The 17,286-nt window shown below is 35.8% G+C and overlaps 3 protein-coding genes across 9 annotated transcripts; 2 read left to right on the top strand and 1 right to left on the bottom strand.

Moving 5' to 3' along the window:
* Positions 1–949: 949 nt before the first annotated feature.
* On the top strand, positions 950–2,746 carry LOC113754334. 3 transcript variants are annotated; one of them, XR_003465170.1, is made up of 3 exons: positions 950–1,355; positions 1,867–2,216; positions 2,290–2,746. XR_003465170.1 is itself a non-coding variant. In XM_027298720.1 (2 exons), the coding sequence occupies exons 1-2, from the start codon at positions 1,027–1,029 to the stop codon at positions 2,321–2,323; spliced, it is 363 nt and encodes a 120-aa protein (XP_027154521.1). In that variant the 5' UTR covers positions 950–1,026; the 3' UTR covers positions 2,324–2,746. The 3 variants fall into 3 exon arrangements, 2 of the variants coding, with proteins under 2 accessions (XP_027154521.1, XP_027154519.1); XM_027298720.1 differs by lacking the exon at positions 1,867–2,216; XM_027298718.1 differs by lacking the exon at positions 2,290–2,746 and having other exon boundaries at positions 1,867–2,219.
* A 396-nt stretch (positions 2,747–3,142) lies between these two features.
* Positions 3,143–5,549, top strand: LOC113753414 (proteasome assembly chaperone 3). Its single transcript, XM_027297559.1, has 7 exons — positions 3,143–3,388; positions 4,147–4,194; positions 4,265–4,311; positions 4,806–4,872; positions 4,952–4,995; positions 5,091–5,148; positions 5,227–5,549. Exons 1-7 carry the CDS (start codon positions 3,329–3,331, stop codon positions 5,275–5,277), a joined length of 375 nt encoding a protein of 124 aa, XP_027153360.1. The 5' UTR covers positions 3,143–3,328; the 3' UTR covers positions 5,278–5,549.
* A 278-nt stretch (positions 5,550–5,827) lies between these two features.
* On the bottom strand, positions 5,828–15,483 carry LOC113753437 (serine/threonine-protein kinase BLUS1). Of its 5 annotated transcripts, none has more exons than XM_027297586.1 (21): positions 15,256–15,483; positions 13,514–14,110; positions 12,777–13,031; positions 12,256–12,380; positions 12,116–12,160; positions 11,928–12,009; positions 11,724–11,792; positions 11,483–11,653; positions 11,289–11,354; positions 9,935–10,003; positions 9,701–9,838; positions 9,514–9,587; positions 8,796–9,056; positions 8,100–8,191; positions 7,870–7,946; positions 7,100–7,225; positions 6,988–7,027; positions 6,796–6,839; positions 6,549–6,610; positions 6,412–6,463; positions 5,828–6,091 (listed from the first exon to the last, which is right to left on the bottom strand). In XM_027297586.1, exons 2-21 carry the CDS (start codon positions 13,679–13,681, stop codon positions 6,047–6,049), a joined length of 2,061 nt encoding a protein of 686 aa, XP_027153387.1. In that variant the 5' UTR covers positions 13,682–14,110; positions 15,256–15,483; the 3' UTR covers positions 5,828–6,046. The 5 variants fall into 5 exon arrangements, with proteins under 5 accessions (XP_027153387.1, XP_027153386.1, XP_027153385.1 ...); XM_027297585.1 differs by having other exon boundaries at positions 13,514–14,101; XM_027297584.1 differs by having other exon boundaries at positions 13,514–13,867.
* Between the last annotated feature and the right edge of the window lie 1,803 nt (positions 15,484–17,286).

Below are 17,286 nucleotides of genomic sequence, written 5' to 3'. Positions count from 1 at the left end.
ATTCATCTCCCAATTAAAAAAAATTTGTGTGCAATGGTCTACCCACTTGATTTATATTCGCCTTTCTATCTAACCTCTTATAGAAACTCAGTTGGATTCTCTCTATTTCTTATAGAGTAGGATGGATTGTGTCGTAATAAAATAATGTTTCGACATGATGCAAAAGCCACCACAAGGCGACGGCTTATAAGAACGTGTTAAAGGGGGGGGGGGGTACAGGTTGGCTAAAAAGCGACGGCTTGCTCAACGGCTTATATGAGCCAGGCGGCACGTGTTCAAACTTCGACCGAGGAGTCCAGTAGCTGTTGGACTCAGCTAACTCCACGGCATTCCAATAAATAAAATTTAGTATATTTTGTTACGTAGCCATTTTTTTAGCGGGTAATTTAAGGTCTAGAGGGTGACAGAAATATATGAAAGCCAGGCTGCATTGGGCGGAACGCTTTGCTGATTGGCACCGGAGACGTCCGACCATCCAATCTTCAGGAGACAGCTTTTGTGTACAAAGCGAATTCCACGTCGAGCATTCTTTGCACCTCTAGTTTCTTTCTTCGTACCGGCCAGAGACTGCAACAGGTTTTGCGTGGGTTGACCTTTCAATTTGGATTGTATTTTTCTTGTACTAACATCTATTCAAGCTCAAATTCATGATGGTTAAGTTTTTTAGATTCATAGACAAATAAATCAAGTTAACTAGGTTCGAATTTCGGAACGGATCTTCTGTCCCACACCCTTTATCACATCCTGTCTCACTCCGTAGAATCTCGCCAAATGTCCCTTAATAAACCAAACCCTCAAACAACCCAACTCGGACCATATTAAATTAATTAATCGATCAATCGGACAGAAAATTTAAATCCATTCGTTCTCTATAACCAAACCGATTAAAATAAAAACTCTTTAACCAAAATCACAATTTATCAAGAAAAAAACCCTAAAACCCAAACAACCTCTGTCCTCTTTTCATCATCTTCACCATTCTTTATAACCAAACCGATTAAAATCAAATTGAAGAAAAAAGATACAATGGCGAAGCAGGAGCAACAGCAATGGAATGCTTGTAGTAATGGTAGTGGGGGAGCGATTGATAATAGCAGTTGTATTAGTAGAAACAGCAGCAATGGCAATAGCAATAGCAATGGGGGTTTGCAATTGCAGTCTTTTTTCAAATCCATATTTTCCAAGACTAACGACAAAAACAGTTTCAGAGAACGGAGGAGTAAGAGCTTCTTTGTCAAAAGAGACGGTGGTCATTCCGATGACTATGGAAACGACGACGACGGTTCCGCATGGGCTAAGCTGCCCGTTCCTCATCTTTCTCCTCCCGCTCGTTCCGTGATCTCCCGTTGTTCCAAGTAATCAATTGGATTAATTTCTTTTGCTACTCTCTTTCTCTGACAAGCATTTTTTCATACATTTGGCGGTCATATAAATCTGCATTCGCCTTTTATTTGTATAATGGCCTAAATGTATTTGTGATTATTATTATCATTATTAAGTAGGAAATTAATGTACCCTGATTTTGCGTATACTCCATTGAATTTAAGGCCAAAAAGTTTCTGCAAATGTAAACAAGGAAATGGCTGAGCTCTGCAGCGAGCAATTGTGTGATATCATTAAAAGAAATTTCATCATTTTGTTAGCAAAGACACTTTGTCTTGTATAGTTGTTTTAACGTGTGTGTGTGTGCGTGTTTGTGTTAATCAATACAAAGAAACAATTGACCAAACAATATAAGTTCTTGACAGATGCTGATTGCTTAGTAGCTATATAAGTAGCCATTTTGAGATTAAAGTTCAATATCAATGCATTAGACCAACTCTGAACTCATATAGATTATTCTATTCTTGTTCTTGAATATTTCAGGCTTCCAGAGCAGAATTTCAGCCAAAGAATAAATTACTGATACTGGAAAAAAAAAAAGAAAAACATTTTCATTTCTTGAATTTGTTCTGCGTTGTGGAAAGTCGTCAGATTGGTCATTGGCAAAATCACATGAAATTGATTCTGAGTCTTTGAATCAAGATGGCTGTTTGGGAAGGTCAAGATCTCTTGCAAGGCTTAATGCCCAGAAGGAATTCTTGAGGGCAACTGCTCTTTTGTCTGATAGGACATTTTGCACTGAAGAATCCATTCCTGAAGCCTTCAATAAGTTCTTGACTTTGTACCCAAAGTTCCAATGTTCAGAAACAATTGACCAATTGAGACTTGACTTTGTACGGGTTGTTTTCTTATTTTCAAACGCTACATTATTGGGATTCATCTGACCAAGTTTTGATTTGAATACAGGGAGATTCACTTGGAAGCGGGCTACCGGCCTTAGTTCGAGACAGTTCGGATCCTAGATAGGGTTCGCCAGAAGGCTTTGAAATGGAATTGGAAGAGAGTTCAGTGGAAAAGGGTCGCGGGCAGAGCAGTGGACGGGCATCCCGCCGCCCAGATGGATACAACGACTTGAGCCAGCTGGAGGTTGGTACAAGTAGTTGCGCCGGAACAACAGTCAACAGTACAGGAGACTCGCTAGCAAGTAGAAGTGGCATGGCCGGACTATCCTTACTTTATTTGTATGCGATGGACCCGGACTCATCGGAAGGAAGCGAGGACGGGGATCCGATCGGCACTTGGACAAATGACCACACCCCCAGCATATTATATTCCTCGCCATCCAGCAAACCGTAACAAAACACTTTTAAAGTTTTTCGCAATAATATATATACTCTTAAATACAATTGACGTTCTCACTTGCACCTAGCAAAATAGTGGATTGTCTTTGTGTGTTTGAATAGTTTATTAATTAAAAAAATTAATTTAAATAATATTATAATATTTTTTATGATTTAATACATGTAAAATAAAATTATAATTAAAATCGTAAAAGGGTTACCTGTCTATAATTAAATATGTTCTCTTTTTTGCATTATAAATTAATATAATATTTTTTTAATCTCAGATATATCACTACACATTTATTTTTAAAAAAGTCAAATAATCCTTTATTCAAACATATTACCATTAATATTAAAATAAATTTGTAGTAATATTTTATACGAGATGTAATTTATCTAACACGCACTCTTGAGTAACGCGGCTACGATTTGTAATTTTTTGGGGGCGGGGTTTTTATTTTGTTGATGGAAAAGTTGACTCGCACCCTCTCCCTTCGGTCTTTGTCGTGACTTGCGCCCTGTACCATGCGGTGGCCTTGTGGGTCTGAATATTAGGATGCATACGACCGCCCCAATTTGAGCTCTCAACCGGGAACCGCCTTTTGCAGGCGAGCGCTTGATACGAGTTCAAAATACTACTACTACTGTATAGTGTAAAAGCCATGGACGTCTCCGGTCCTGCTTTTCCTGTACGGCAAAATAAGCTCACTCTGGAAATCAAGGTAACTCTGATTAATTTCAATTTCTAATAGGATTATATTAATACTTGCGAATCATGACATATTCGTAATTAAGAAGTCGAATACACGTTGCGTGCTTGTTTCTTGTCGTGAAACTCTTGGATTGAGTTTCTGCGTTCTTAGATACTAAAATTAGTCCTGTCAATTTGAGATTGAGATGGGTAATATTTAATGATTTGAATGCTATTACGTTATGCTTTGATCCTCGCGGTACTCGAATTGAATCATGTAAAAATTTTGCTTATGGATTAATTGTCCATAACCTGTTTGGTTAATTGTCAAGTCCCCTTTTCTTCTTCATTTTTAATGTTAATCCGTCACAGGTAGCTGTCATTGAAGTCGTAGATGATTTTCTCAAATTCCTCGTTCTCTTTAAACATTTCAGATTTTACTGCAACCTAATGGTCCACTATTTGTACCAATACGCAAAGTTACGATCTCATGAATCTCGATAACTCTTTGAATTATGTGTTGATACGAATCTTCAGTGATTTAATCAACATTATGAATCTCCAGAATTTTGATTGAATTATGGTCTGCTCATCTGAACCAAGGATGACGACATTGTTCTGAAGGAAAAATCAGTTAATATCTATATTTGGCTGTCAGATTACAAACCAACAACTTATAGCTCCTTTTTTTTGAAAAAAAAAAACCTCAATTTTTGAAGGTGATGGTTTATCTGTTCCACCTGTGTTTGTTAGCATGCAAAGTTTTGCTCAACGTTCTTTCCACTGCAGGGTAACATCACGGATATTATCATGTGCAGCTATGAGGATCACTTTTTTGTGAGTTTTAATCCTCACTTTTGGCATTAATGCTGCATGGGAAAGTTTTTAATATGCTTAACCATTTCAGGTTTTGGCTACTCAAATAGGAAGTATGGGAACAATACTGCATGCCAGGTCAATATAATCTTTGATTTGGATTGGCCACTTTTATTTGTTCCATTTTTTCTTTAATGTTTCTTTTGGTAAAGTTCTTGGGGCAAATGATGTATAAAATGGATGAAAATCTGTGTTTAACCCCAAAAGATGAAATTATATGATTCTAAACCATACCTTTCTCTAAACCCTGTCTAAGAGTCTAAAAAGGATATGATACCTTGCACGTTATAAACCATAGGCAAGTTTTTAATGTGATAGAAATTCATGTAGACATTGTTATGAATTTTAGGCACATTGTTGAAGCCTTTCCCAAGTAAACCTGTGGATCACCATTTTGATGAACTAACACTTTGCTTCAGCAAAAAAAAAAAATGGTTTGATTGGTTCATGCATGCAAGTCCTGATATTGTTTGAGAATATAAATTTTTAAAGGACCTGAGATGTTAATAGTTGTAAAAGTTTGATTTGATGTGCAATATGACAATTTCTGAAAGCATGTTCTTAATTGCCAGGAAGGAGGAAGAGGTGTCTACAGATCCAACATTTGAAGTCTCTGTAATATTTGGTAAACGTGATGAGGTAAATATTAGAAGTCTTGTGACCTACCGTTCTTCGCATTAGTACAAAGAGCTTTGTCTAACCCGATATGCACCTGTAGCCAATGATGATATCCTGTGGTCGGCAGCTAATTGAGCACATAAGGTTTGTACTTCAAGTGACATTCACTGCGTCTTTTTCCTGCATTCTTTTGTGCTAGTGACCTTTTCTAATAGCAACATTTTTCTTTGTATATGCAGCCACTCTGGATCTTCAAAGCCCTTAATTCTTTCTCTTGGTCTAAAAGACCACTCCATGGTAACTTTCAAAATCTCTTGGTCGTCTTTGATACATACAACGGTAGCACAACTTTAACTTTCTTCTTTCATCACACAGGCAACACTCAAAGGCATTGTTTCTGCTGTGATTGCTAACTGCCTTTGGTAATTCTATTGATCTTACGGCAATGACATTAATGCTTTCCGAGGGAATTACAATGGAATTATTCTTTTCATGCTTCACGTTGTTTCAGCTTTATGCAATGCTTCAATTGTGGTTTGTGCTTTCAGCCCACTCGCCACAGCTATCTAGTTGAGTGAAAGATAAAATTTACCTGTAATTCTTGCTACTTTACTAGTCAGGTCCACTTGCCACGAGGATCTAATGGGTTCCCTTTCCAGTTAAGTTTGTCAATATACCTTCACAAAATTTTGATGGAACAGACCGATGGTTAAGAGGGGCAGAGCAAAAAGTGCAAATTTCATTCGATCTTTGTATAGAATATACCTTCACAAAATTTCGATTGGATGAACGATGGTTAGAGTGACAATTTTGATGGAATGATCGAATGGACAACGGGGGGAAACGAAATGCAATTTCATTAGATCTTGTTACACCATCGCACAATATCGTACAATTATAGTACAAAGACCACCAAATTCTTTTGAATAAGAGGGGGGGGGGGGGGAGAGAGAGAGAGAGAGAGACTCAAAAGAGGGACAGAGCTGAAATAAAATTATATATATCCCCACTAATCATAATTACAATGTCACAACCATATTACAACATGTATGACACTCAAGAATGGCATCTCAATAACTGGTAGCCGGCTTTAATATTCACACGAGGTGGACAAAAATTACAATGTAGCCTGTCCGAAGGCCGTAGCAACCAACAAGCGGGCACCAAAATCGCCACCGATGTTACAATGCCATTTTCACGTCTTTTCGTCCTTGAGCAATGCACTCGCTTTCTTTTCCAGCTGCAAACCAAAAGGACATATTGTACTTATGGAGACGATGTGACCAATGAGGATATATGACACTAATCATACACAATCTATGACATGGCCAATTCGAATTCAGATATAGGTACAAATTTAATACTATATAAAGCAAGTATATTGTCTTTTATGTGAAAAAAAAGGAATTGATGAAACAGAATATGAAGAACACTTTTTTATGGAGACAAAAACATTTCCAGTTTCTGCAAAAATTTGAAGTACAGAAATAAAGACGAGCACATTCTTAAAGAACAGGCAACTAAAACAAATTTTTTTCTCAAAACAAAAAGTAAACACACCTGAGCATTTTTCAACCTCTGTCTCTGCAGTTCCTCGACCAGACTCCCAATGCTAAGATTTCAAACAAGTATCCAGTTCATTACAAAATAGAAACATCATGCAGTAATTTGAAGAATCCTGGGATTCAGACCATTACCTCTGTTGCAATTGAATCACGTGGGATTGCAGCTCCTTTTCCCTCGAAGTAGTTGGTGGTACCTACAAGCATTACCAGAATGGATTCAGAAGTCGATGACATCTTTACCTCGTACCAAAGTAAATATTTCTCCCTCCAAAAGCAATACAAGACCTAAAACTATTCAACTCATACAAGATAGTACATCAGCTCTAAATCCACACTTTCACACGACAAAACCAAGAATTTCATCAAAAGAAGAGAATACCTGCAAAAGGTCATTGATACCTCCCTCAACAAAATCCGTAGGGCCTAGATATAAAAGCCAAGCCAAAGAATCATCACATAGAAGAAGCAAATACAAAGGCACAAAAGTAAAGGATAACACAAACTAGATCACCGAATGTGTCCAGAAAGATGTTAACAGGCAAATCTAATCATCCAGTGTGAGTGACATTACCAGATTGCTCCACATATTTAATCAATTTCATTATCTCTTCCTGAAAACACAAAGAACAATTAGCAAAAGCCAACATTTGGTGAACACCAAGGTAAGATGAAAAGCCATTTACCCTCTGAATACTGTTCTGATGAAGGATACATTGCAAGGATGGAAGAATTGAAACAGCTGTAAGGCTTGAGCTCAATGGAATGGTCGATCCTCCAGAAGAAGCACCAAAGAAAGAGTTCGTAGGACCCTGCACGCAAGAAAGGGTAGGCAATGGTTACAAAGCCATTGCCTAGAAGGTAATTTGCCAACCTTCAACATGAAATTTGAAACAATCTTAATTTCCAAACCAACACTTCTAATGAGTAGCAATATTTGTAAAGTGTGCACTATTCAAAATGAAAAACATCCAGGCAGCTTAGTAATGTGGGAAACAAATATTTACTTTATACTAGTCGAAAGTTAATACCAAAATATCAGTTTTACTGATTCATCCAATGAAAAACAGACAGACTAAGACTAAGCCCAAAACAAAAGCCAAATTTTGGAAGGAAATTGAAACAAGCACTATTTAAAGGGAGAAACAAAATACAAACATACTGAAGCCTATCGACAATTAAAATGCCCTTAGTTTGTTCAATTTAACAAAGTCAGGAAACTAGCAGAGAGGGGTCATAAACTGGTGATGTTTATCATGATGCATAACTGCACATTTTTACACACTGTGCTACTCTTGGCCTAAGGATGTCTAGAAATATTCTCACAAAACCACCCCCTCACCCTCTAGTGTGTTTCAAATTGCTTGACTATTACTCGACTCCCATCCAGTTACTGAAGGCGGGCAGGCATTATGCTATCAGATGCATGAAAATAAAATACTTCTGAAAAAAGTACCCTGGGACTCAAATCTGCCGATGTGACTTTAAAACGCCCCTTTCTTTGGACAACAGCACCTTCAGACATATCATCCCCTGCAAAAGCAAACCTTGAGATGTTGAGAGAGATCAAGAGAAAGAGCCATAACAAAGAATACAGGTCAACCAAAGCAAAACAGACTTTTTCCAGTCAAAAGGAAAGAGCTACTTTCCAGGCAAATTCAGCAATATAAATGCAAAACGCATTACCTGAAGTAGGATTAATGATGTCTTTCTTTTGACGATACTGCAAAGGACCACTATAATTTCGTTCTGAGGTATATTTTGGTTGCATATATTCCCTTCACATAGTAAAGCAGAATCACAATCAGTACGAGTGAGAAGCACAAATATCACTAGCTAAAACAGAAGCTTTTGATAACTCCACTTGATAACAAATTTTTCAGTGGAATGCTTATACACCATATAGTTAATCAAGATAATGGAACTATGTTAATAACTTAATATATAAGTTCCCTATCAATAGATGATCCAAACTCTAGGGAAAAACAACCACCAAAAAGACAAAGTAACTCCTGCTCTTGATGCAGCCCAGTTGCTTCTCACTACTGGGAAGCCTTGTCTCCAGATTCTTTTTCATTTTTCTTGCATTCTCAGATACTCCAATCAGGAAAAAGGGGGGAAGCTAGTCTCTTTAGTTGCCCTATAGAATGTCCCTGAATGATTTCTTCCATATTCCATTAAAAGATGGGCCATGTGAACCATCTTAACACATACAAGAAAAAGAATTCAAATATGTTAACGCTCATTTCCAAGTGTGAACGCACACTACATTTTGAATTCCAAAGGTAGAAATACTCAATTTACTGAAAGAATAGTTATACTGCCAATCTCAACTTTGCTAAGAGAGTTGAAACTATAAAATGAACATAGCTAAACATATACCTGTCTCCATCACCAGTAACCTTTTTGGGAGAAGAAACATTATCCTGCATGATTGAACCACTTAATAATTTTTTATGCCCTGGAATAGCAGAACGTGTCAAGGAGCTACTTTGCCCTGGACTCTCACCATCATCCCTGCCAACTTCTTGACTTTTACATTTTCTTGATGACTGTACTTGAGAGAACTGTTCAGGTTGAACAGCATGTTTCCAACATGGACTACCAGCACCCGAGTCATCCTCACACACATCAAAACAGCCTCTGCATGAAAACCATTTATTGCATTGATAGATGGATAAAAGAATAAGTCAAAATGAAAATAGACACCCATGAAGTTCAAGAAAAGCCTTTCACAAAATAACTGAAGTAGTTCAAAGTAAACCACAACGTTATTCAACAGTTGCTTTCAGGCATATACATGCTATGAAGTGCTTCTCTTTCAAAGAAGCGGATTGGTACATAGAAACACATACTGCATCTCTTATATTGTTCTGTAAGAACATCAAAAACCAGAGCAACCCATCCACATTTATTTGACACAATTATTCACAAAACAAAATATATGTGCATCACTATATCCAGAGAGGAACAATGTGAAGAATATCCGGTAACAAGAGACAATTTTGGTCATGAAGAAAATGGAAGGCAAGACAACTTGGTTTCCAAATCAAAATTCCAAGAAAATAAACCAAAATCAGAAGATGTCAGAACTTTATACTTCAGTGCCCGGAGAGGTTTCATAGGAAAGGCAGCAAGTGAATTCTCCAGGTCATGGATATCATTGAGCCTATCCTGAAACATTGACACATGTAAATGAGAAATGTTACACAGAGAAAAGAACACCACAATCCTCAGATATGCATTTAAAAAAAAAGCCAAAAAGCAAGTGCAATGGGCGACTGAACCTCCATATGACCCACAGAATTTGGGACAGGCCTATCAAGGGATGGCCTCTCTGTGGGAGAAAAAGCATCATGTAGCCCAGCCCCTTGCTTAGGACTCATACATTGATCTTCAGCATTTGTGATATCAGTGTCCGGAATCTGTAAGCAACACCATGGATTTATAACCGCTGAAAGTAACATTACTTTTCCTCGAAATAAAAAGGAATTCAGAACTGAATGAAGCACTAAACATACCAAAGCAGCTTGATTCTTCAAATCCTCCAGATTAAAATTCCAAGCACTAATTCCTCGGATGTATTCTTGCTGCGTAGTCAGCAAAACTCAACTTAAAAATTTCAGAAATGCACTTTCATGCAATCAGAAGATAATATCATTTAATGTGCCACATCCCTTTGATTCCAGTTGCCATTTCCTCTGATGCTTTCAAAGTACAAAAAAGTAGATAAAGAATGCATATGATTAACTGCAGAAGCCTATTAGCAACAACAAAACAGTCTTTTTAAACTAAGTGGACTTTAACTGCTCAACTACAAGAATGACTTTTTCTGATGAAGAAAGTTCCTGTGAAGCACTATACAAATTACATACCAGCAATAACCAATCACCATAACGTATCATTGCACACTGTACAAAGCTGATTACTAAAACGTATAAGGTTCATAAAGATGCCAAGTATCTAACTCATATATTCAACATATCTCAAATAATAACTGGACAAATGGAGTTCACCAAATCAGCCCTTAAGCTTGTCTTAGAACCACCTTAAAAGCCTTGAAATGGCCATCACTTCATTGAGTTCAGAATGTCCTTATGAAGAGCAACATATAGTCCATTATCTTACATTGAAGACCACCTACCTTCTGGGTTTAATTTTCCCAGCAAATGCACAAAAGTAATATTCCTCTCTAGAGAAATCCTCCTTTCTTCAACCCATTCGTTGCTCATTATCTCACATTTTCTCAGTGCATGGAATCTCTCTTCTTCTCTCTCTCTCTCTCTCTCTCTGCCCATTTTGTCTGATACACGACTTAATGCTACTCTAAGCTCATAAGCCATTGTCACACTTGTACTAAAGACTTAAAAATGTCTGCAAAATATGGATGGACTGAATCTTGTGCACTTATGAAGATCAGTCTTGTAGGTGAAACTTAATGCAATTCAGAGTAGATGTTAAAATGACTAATATCAGTCTCACAATGCAACCTAACATTTAAAACACCCATAGATCTATTAGCATGAACTTCAAGAGTGACAGTTGATACATGCAGGACAATTGAAAAGCAGTATTGCAACAATAAAAGCAGCATAATTTAAAATTGCTACTAATCATGAAGTTGACAATGATGTAGATAAATGACAATTTGTCTTCTTTTGTTAGGACATCTACTAAATCTGGCTAAGATTTAGCACTTTTTTTAAACATTCATTAATCTATTTGACTCGCACTACAGATTGTGCAACATCACAACAGAGGCACGTTTGAAAGTCAAGCCTAGTCTAAGAAGGTTCATGGAGCTGTAGCCTGTAGCAAATAAATTTAGATCGTATGTGAAACTATTTTCTCATCAAAAGGTTTCAAACTTTCAACCTGAGATAACTGCTCTTTGTCCTCGTATAATGACTTATTCTGCACCAGAAAATCTGCTTCTTTTGCCTGAAAGAGTATTTCAAATCCCAAACCATGTCAAAGTTTTTCCTTTTAAGTACTTAATCTGAAACAATGGTATAATATCTCGTAGGAGCTCGGAAACTGGAAGGGCACAGTTGAGATAGGAACAAGACCTTAAGCATCCTAAAACGATCACCTAAAGGAGGAAGCCCGTCAAGAATTGTACGTGATAAATATTCATATGACCGTGCATGTTTAAAGAAAGGGTGCTTCAAAAGCTTTTCTGAAGAGGGTCGTTTCTTTGGATCCTTGACTAAGCAAGCAGCTACAATTTCTCTGAAGGACTGTAAAAGACACCAAAATTTCAGGAAAACAACCAAGCCAATCGAGAGATATTTTTTTAAAAAGGCAAACCTTTGAAAATCTCTTATCTCTTTCATAGTCCAAACCAGGGGGTGCATTTTGCAAAGTCATGAGAAGAACCTGCATTTTTTTCGGTTTTCAAGGGAGGGGGGGAAGGAGGTGTCAAGTACACTAGAACAAATCTTGCACAAAAGGCGTTAAATCTTCCATACACACAATATAAAAGTGGGTTTTCATAATGAAGTTACAATCAACCTTCATTGGGGGGTATTTAGAGAACGGTGCATGACCATGAGCAAGTTCAAGTGCTGTTATTCCTAATGACCAAATATCTGCTCTGTTTAACCAAAATTGAAGCTTATAAGTACATTGATGTAAGAAATAATAAAAGAAAATGAGCCCAGAAGTAAATACAGAAAAAGGTGCTTAAATAAGACACTCACTTAAAATCATATCCATGCAGTTGCTGCATGACTTCAGGTGCCATCCTAATAAACATTCAAGAAACAGGAAGTTTGTTCTCCACTAAGTCATAAGAGATAAGGATATCATTGAATATAGCTCACAAGAAGCAACAACTTACCAGCATGGAGTTCCAACAAATGTGTTTCTAGAACGTTGTCTATCACCAGTATCAAACATGCATGCAGCAACCCCAAAGTCTGCTAACTTGACAGCTCCATTAGTATCAATTAGAATGTTCCCAGCCTGGAAAAACCCAAGAAGTATTTTACTTGGCTGAATCAGGAATTAAAGCCGATATTTGTCACACAATAAAGCAGAAAGGACGCAAATTATTGCTCATAAAGATGTAGATTCAGATACTTAATATGACAAGGAACTTGATAAACATACATCCTAGAAATAAGATCCACTGGAGAAAGAAAAGCACAAAATGCCAATAATAACAAACTCCAAGCATTATTCTGCGCAACTTAAAAGATGAATGAACAAGATATTCCCATTCCTTGTGACAGCAGGACATGCTTGCCACAGATGAAAACTGAAGGGAAGAAAATAACATGTTAAATCCTAATTGCTAGCTATTAATCAATGGCAAAAGAAAATAAAAAGAAAAAGAAGAAAATACAAAGATAAGTATACCTTCACATCTCTATGTATGTGCCCCTGCCCATGAAGATAAACAAGAGCGTTAAGTACTTCACGTAGCAATGTTGCAATCACCGGTTCCTCAAAACCATCTGGATGAGCAGATTTTATTATATGAAGGCAAGATCCCCCAGCCATGTATGGCATGACAACCCAAAGATGGTGGCCTGTAGTGAATGAGCAGTGCGCACGTAATACATTGGGATGGTCAATCAAACTCATTGTTAGTACCTCTCGACGAATGCCATCCTAATCAAAGACAATAACCAAATTAATTTAATTGCAAGGTTCTTCTCACTGAAAAGATGCCAACTTTGAACAATTGAAACAAGTATCGGTAGCACATGCACACATTCAGCCTGCTTATCATACAAGGATTAAGTAATATTTCCAGACAAGTCCTAAGCAGCAACATATAAGACATGCATTGTTTGATTAAAGTCAGTTCAAAAACTTAATAATAACATTAATAGTTTTCCTTTTATCGGTAATAATCATAAAATTCTTGCAAGAGGAGGAGTATGAAATACATAAATAATGATGATTTAAACTATTACTGAAGGGAAGCAATTGATACAAGACTGAGATATTATATCATATCACCAAATGAACGAACTGAAACTTGTAACACCAGGTGCAATTTACAAGATTAGAATAAACAATATCCTAAGAAATAAATAACCAAAAAACAGAAAAAATACAAACACCAAGTTGACCACAAGGCTGCTTACCAGATCGTTATTACACTTTTCCAGATCAAGAACCTTAATTGCAACTATCTCATTAAACGGAACGCAGAGAGCTCGATATACTGATGCACTGACACCTTCTCCAACTTCCTCATATAACTTGTAGTCTTTTGCATCAAGGGGAAACTTTTTCTCCATCATCTTTTCCATTGCTATGACTTATGTTGTAGCACTCAAAGCTCTAATTGTCCAGGCAAACGAGTATAGAATGGAGACGAAGGAGCATGGAGTCAACAAAAAGTGAGATTTCCTCCAAAAATATAACATTTTCCTTATGATCAGAACAGAATCTCATATGGCTCCAGAGACTTGGTAAGATGTTTCCTGTCCAGAATTCTGCACTTCAGAAGCCATAAAACTTGTAACCACCCAATCAAGAACAGAGCAATATATAATGTCGCAATCTTGGGAAAAAGAAGACCTAGTATCCCACTTGAGTAGCCTAAACTAAACCCAAAAACTAAAAGTTGATTTTCAGTTAAGCTGAAACTGCTCAACCACCAATTAATGAATTCTGAGCCTGAAAATTACATTACAATGCTGAATCACTGCAATTGATTCTCTTCCAAACTGCAAACACTAAATTTTTCTTGTCAGATTTAAATAGATTATCTCTAACTTACATAGCAGTATGATAGAAATTGAACTTTCAAAAATATCATTCAGAAGCTAGGAAGAACCAAATATACAGGCAGGCAATTCTATAACAGATCATGAGAGCAAATATTACTTGAAGCAATGTCCCATAAATGTAGGACCTAATTATAGGTCATTTCCGTATTATAGTAACTATGTAATGATGTTGTGCAGATCTGTTATTCATCATGAATATGTTTATAACCATTTGGAAAACAAATGGATTAATTACGTCGAACTATTTGCAAGCCAAAATCTGGAAACATTTATAGCTGCTTCTTGGTCATGAAAATCATAAGACTAAATAATCAGAATGACAGAAGAATTATGTCCACATGCACTCCCAGGATGGCAAGGAACGCAACGCAACACACAGAGGAACACCAATGTACATCTGACCCATGACTCTTCCGTAATATCACTTTAACAAAATCTCCAAACTTGTGTCTCTACTCTGTATACTGAGTATATGACTGAGGTGATTTAACAAAACCTACTAGACACTCTTAAAATCAGCCTCCTATAAATTACAAAACCACATTTCTATGAAGCATCAAGTTTTCTAAATAAGTTTTTTCGTCCAATATCATTAACTCTTTATCACTCTTTTTACTGACTTCGGATCATCATCATGATTCATGACATCTAAAGTTGCCTAACAACCGCAACAAGCATTTCTAAACTTAAGCATTTTTTTTCTACAGATCAAATTGTTAATGACCGGTAAATTATACCATTAAACATAAAAACTAAAATAAGATTTGTATGCTGTAAATGAAGGTTACATTAGCATACGAATTATAGCAGCTGACTAAGTCAACAACGGGTAATATATGATGCATATTTAGTAGAACTAATATCCACTGAAAAACACTCAGAAAAAATAAATAAATCAATGCAGCCATTTTCAAATATTCAACCTCTAAAATACAGTCTTAGTTTTGTCAACTCAATCAACAAGCAGCACCAACGACCAGAGCACAAAAGAAGGCGAAACAAAAAAATACATACAAAAATGGAAATATAGAAGAAGCCAGTTTATTCAATGAAATAGGAGAATAAAATGAGACAAATAGAATAGAGCTGACCTAGGGTTCGGATGGCAGAGAGCAGAAGTAATAAACTGGTAGCGGACCAAAAATAATCCAGACTACTAGGTCTGAATAAAATGGAAAACCCTAAGCCTAGGGTGGTCGAAACTGGAAACTGCTGGTTGCCGTTTCGAGGGGGTGATAAAACCTTTCGACTAGTCCGCCATGGACGATGAGAATAGAATCAGTAGATATAGCTTCGGCTTTTCTTCCCCCAGTCGTTGTCGTCTACTTTACGGTTTAGGCGATCGAATCTCTGCCGTCAATTTCACCCAAGCAAAAAAAACACACACTTAATATTGTGTGATTTTTTTTTCAACAAAGGGGTATCCGGATCTTCGGCCCGACTAATTCTCTACGATCGAAGAGGAGAGGCCCATTCATCTCGAACACATTAACCTCAGAATTCGATCCTTGGTGGCCATATCCTAAATAGGAGCAACACACCACACGAGCTACCCGGGTTGGGCTATGTTGTGTGATTAAAAATGCCAACTGCCTTTTGGCTAATTTTGGATTTCAAAAAATCGTTCAAAATATTCATCACATTTTGCAAGATGACTTTTTTCGTCCCTCACTTTTAAAAATATAATTTTATATCATTTACAAATTCACATTGATCAAATTTGGTCCATACCTAAGTTTCAGACTTTTTTTTGCCGAAATCCATCATATGCCTTGCACATGATCATTTTTTAAGAGTAAATTTGTCAAATCAAATTTTACATAATCCAATTCATAGTCTTTCACATTTCACAAAATGAATTTTTTTCCTAACATTTTATAAAATAAATTGTTTCATCCCTCACATTTCACAAAATGAATTTTTCCATCTCTCATTAATCATGTTTACGAATAGTTTTTTTTTCTTTAAATCTATGTATATATTTATTTGATTTCATTTGAACAATATGAATAACTTGTTATATATTTTTATTTAATTTTACTTAAACTGACTAATTGTAATTGTATATATGCTATTCAACAGATATATACAGGGGTTTAAAATTAATATTTTATTTTAAACCCATATATATATATATAAATGATTTTTCCTTGTAAATGTATTCAATATTTGTGGCGTTTCCTTTGTGATAATAATTTGTTTATTAAGATGTATAATAAGACTATCTAATTAGTGGATCCTAACTTGAATTCTATAGTCGTGCTAACAAATTGCAATTTAAATCTGAAATTTCTACTTGCTACTTTTAAGACCAACTGTTGAATTACTTGTCTTGTGATTATGTTAAAATTTGAAAGTGCCAATCACTTACTTCTTTTTGTCATACTTTCCCTTTATTTATTTTTTTTGTCCAAATTTAATTTGATATAAACATTCGATAATGTTTAAGATTAAATATTTTCTTTGTTTTCAATTTTTGAGTAAAACGAAATGAATATGAGTGAAAAACTAACAATTTTTTTAAACACATATAGATATCTATTTGATTTCATTTGAACAGTACAAATAGCATGTAATATATCTCTATTTGATTTCTCTAATATATCTATATCTCTATTTGATTTCGTCAGACAAAATTAAATAGAGAAATCAAATAGAGATATATTACATGCTATTCGTACTACTCAGGTGAAATCAAATAGATATATACATGGGTTTAAAAAAAATTATTCGTACACATGATCAATGAAAGATGAAAAAATTCATTTTAAAAAATGTGAAGGATAAAAAATTCAATTAATAAAATGTAAGGGACGAAAAAATTTATTTTGTAAAATGCGAAGGACTATAAATCAAATTATGTAAAATTTGATTTGACAAATTTGTCCTTAAAAAATGATCACGTGTAAGACACGTGGTACATTCCAACAAAAAATTAATCGAAAACCTAGGTATGGACCAAATTTGATTAATATAAATTTGTAAGGAAAGTAAAATTACATTTTTAAATGTGAGGAACAAAAAAAATCATTTTGTAAAATATGAGAGACGTTTTGAACGATTTTCCCTTTCAAAAAACTAAAATAGCCTCCAAATTAATCAAATGTAGCAACAATCACATG

The sequence above is a fragment of the Coffea eugenioides genome, chromosome 11 (assembly GCF_003713205.1).
Source record: "Coffea eugenioides isolate CCC68of chromosome 11, Ceug_1.0, whole genome shotgun sequence".
Classification (NCBI taxonomy): Eukaryota; Viridiplantae; Streptophyta; class Magnoliopsida; order Gentianales; family Rubiaceae; genus Coffea; species Coffea eugenioides.
Note: the sequence above shows the minus strand (reverse complement) of the source record. Positions and strands in the feature narration are given on the sequence as shown.

What these genes read in the sequence shown, in the direction of transcription:
- LOC113754334 (XM_027298718.1), top strand. Translation starts at nt 1,027, where the DNA reads ATGGCGAAGCAGGAGCAACAGCAATGGAATGCTTGTAGTAATGGTAGT. An exon ending in GTGATCTCCCGTTGTTCCAA is followed by an intron (nt 1,356 to 1,866) that starts GTAATCAATTGG and finishes TGAATATTTCAG; the next exon opens with GCTTCCAGAGCAGAATTTCA.
- LOC113753437 (XM_027297586.1), bottom strand. Translation starts at nt 13,681, where the DNA reads ATGGAAAAGATGATGGAGAAAAAGTTTCCCCTTGATGCAAAAGACTAC. An exon ending in ATCAGAACAGTATTCAGAGG is followed by an intron (nt 7,028 to 7,099) that starts GTAAATGGCTTT and finishes TTGTGTTTTCAG; the next exon opens with GAAGAGATAATGAAATTGAT. An exon ending in GTGATTCAATTGCAACAGAG is followed by an intron (nt 6,464 to 6,548) that starts GTAATGGTCTGA and finishes TTGAAATCTTAG; the next exon opens with CATTGGGAGTCTGGTCGAGG.
- LOC113753414 (XM_027297559.1), top strand. Translation starts at nt 3,329, where the DNA reads ATGGACGTCTCCGGTCCTGCTTTTCCTGTACGGCAAAATAAGCTCACT. An exon ending in GGAACAATACTGCATGCCAG is followed by an intron (nt 4,312 to 4,805) that starts GTCAATATAATC and finishes CTTAATTGCCAG; the next exon opens with GAAGGAGGAAGAGGTGTCTA. An exon ending in CAGCTAATTGAGCACATAAG is followed by an intron (nt 4,996 to 5,090) that starts GTTTGTACTTCA and finishes TTGTATATGCAG; the next exon opens with CCACTCTGGATCTTCAAAGC.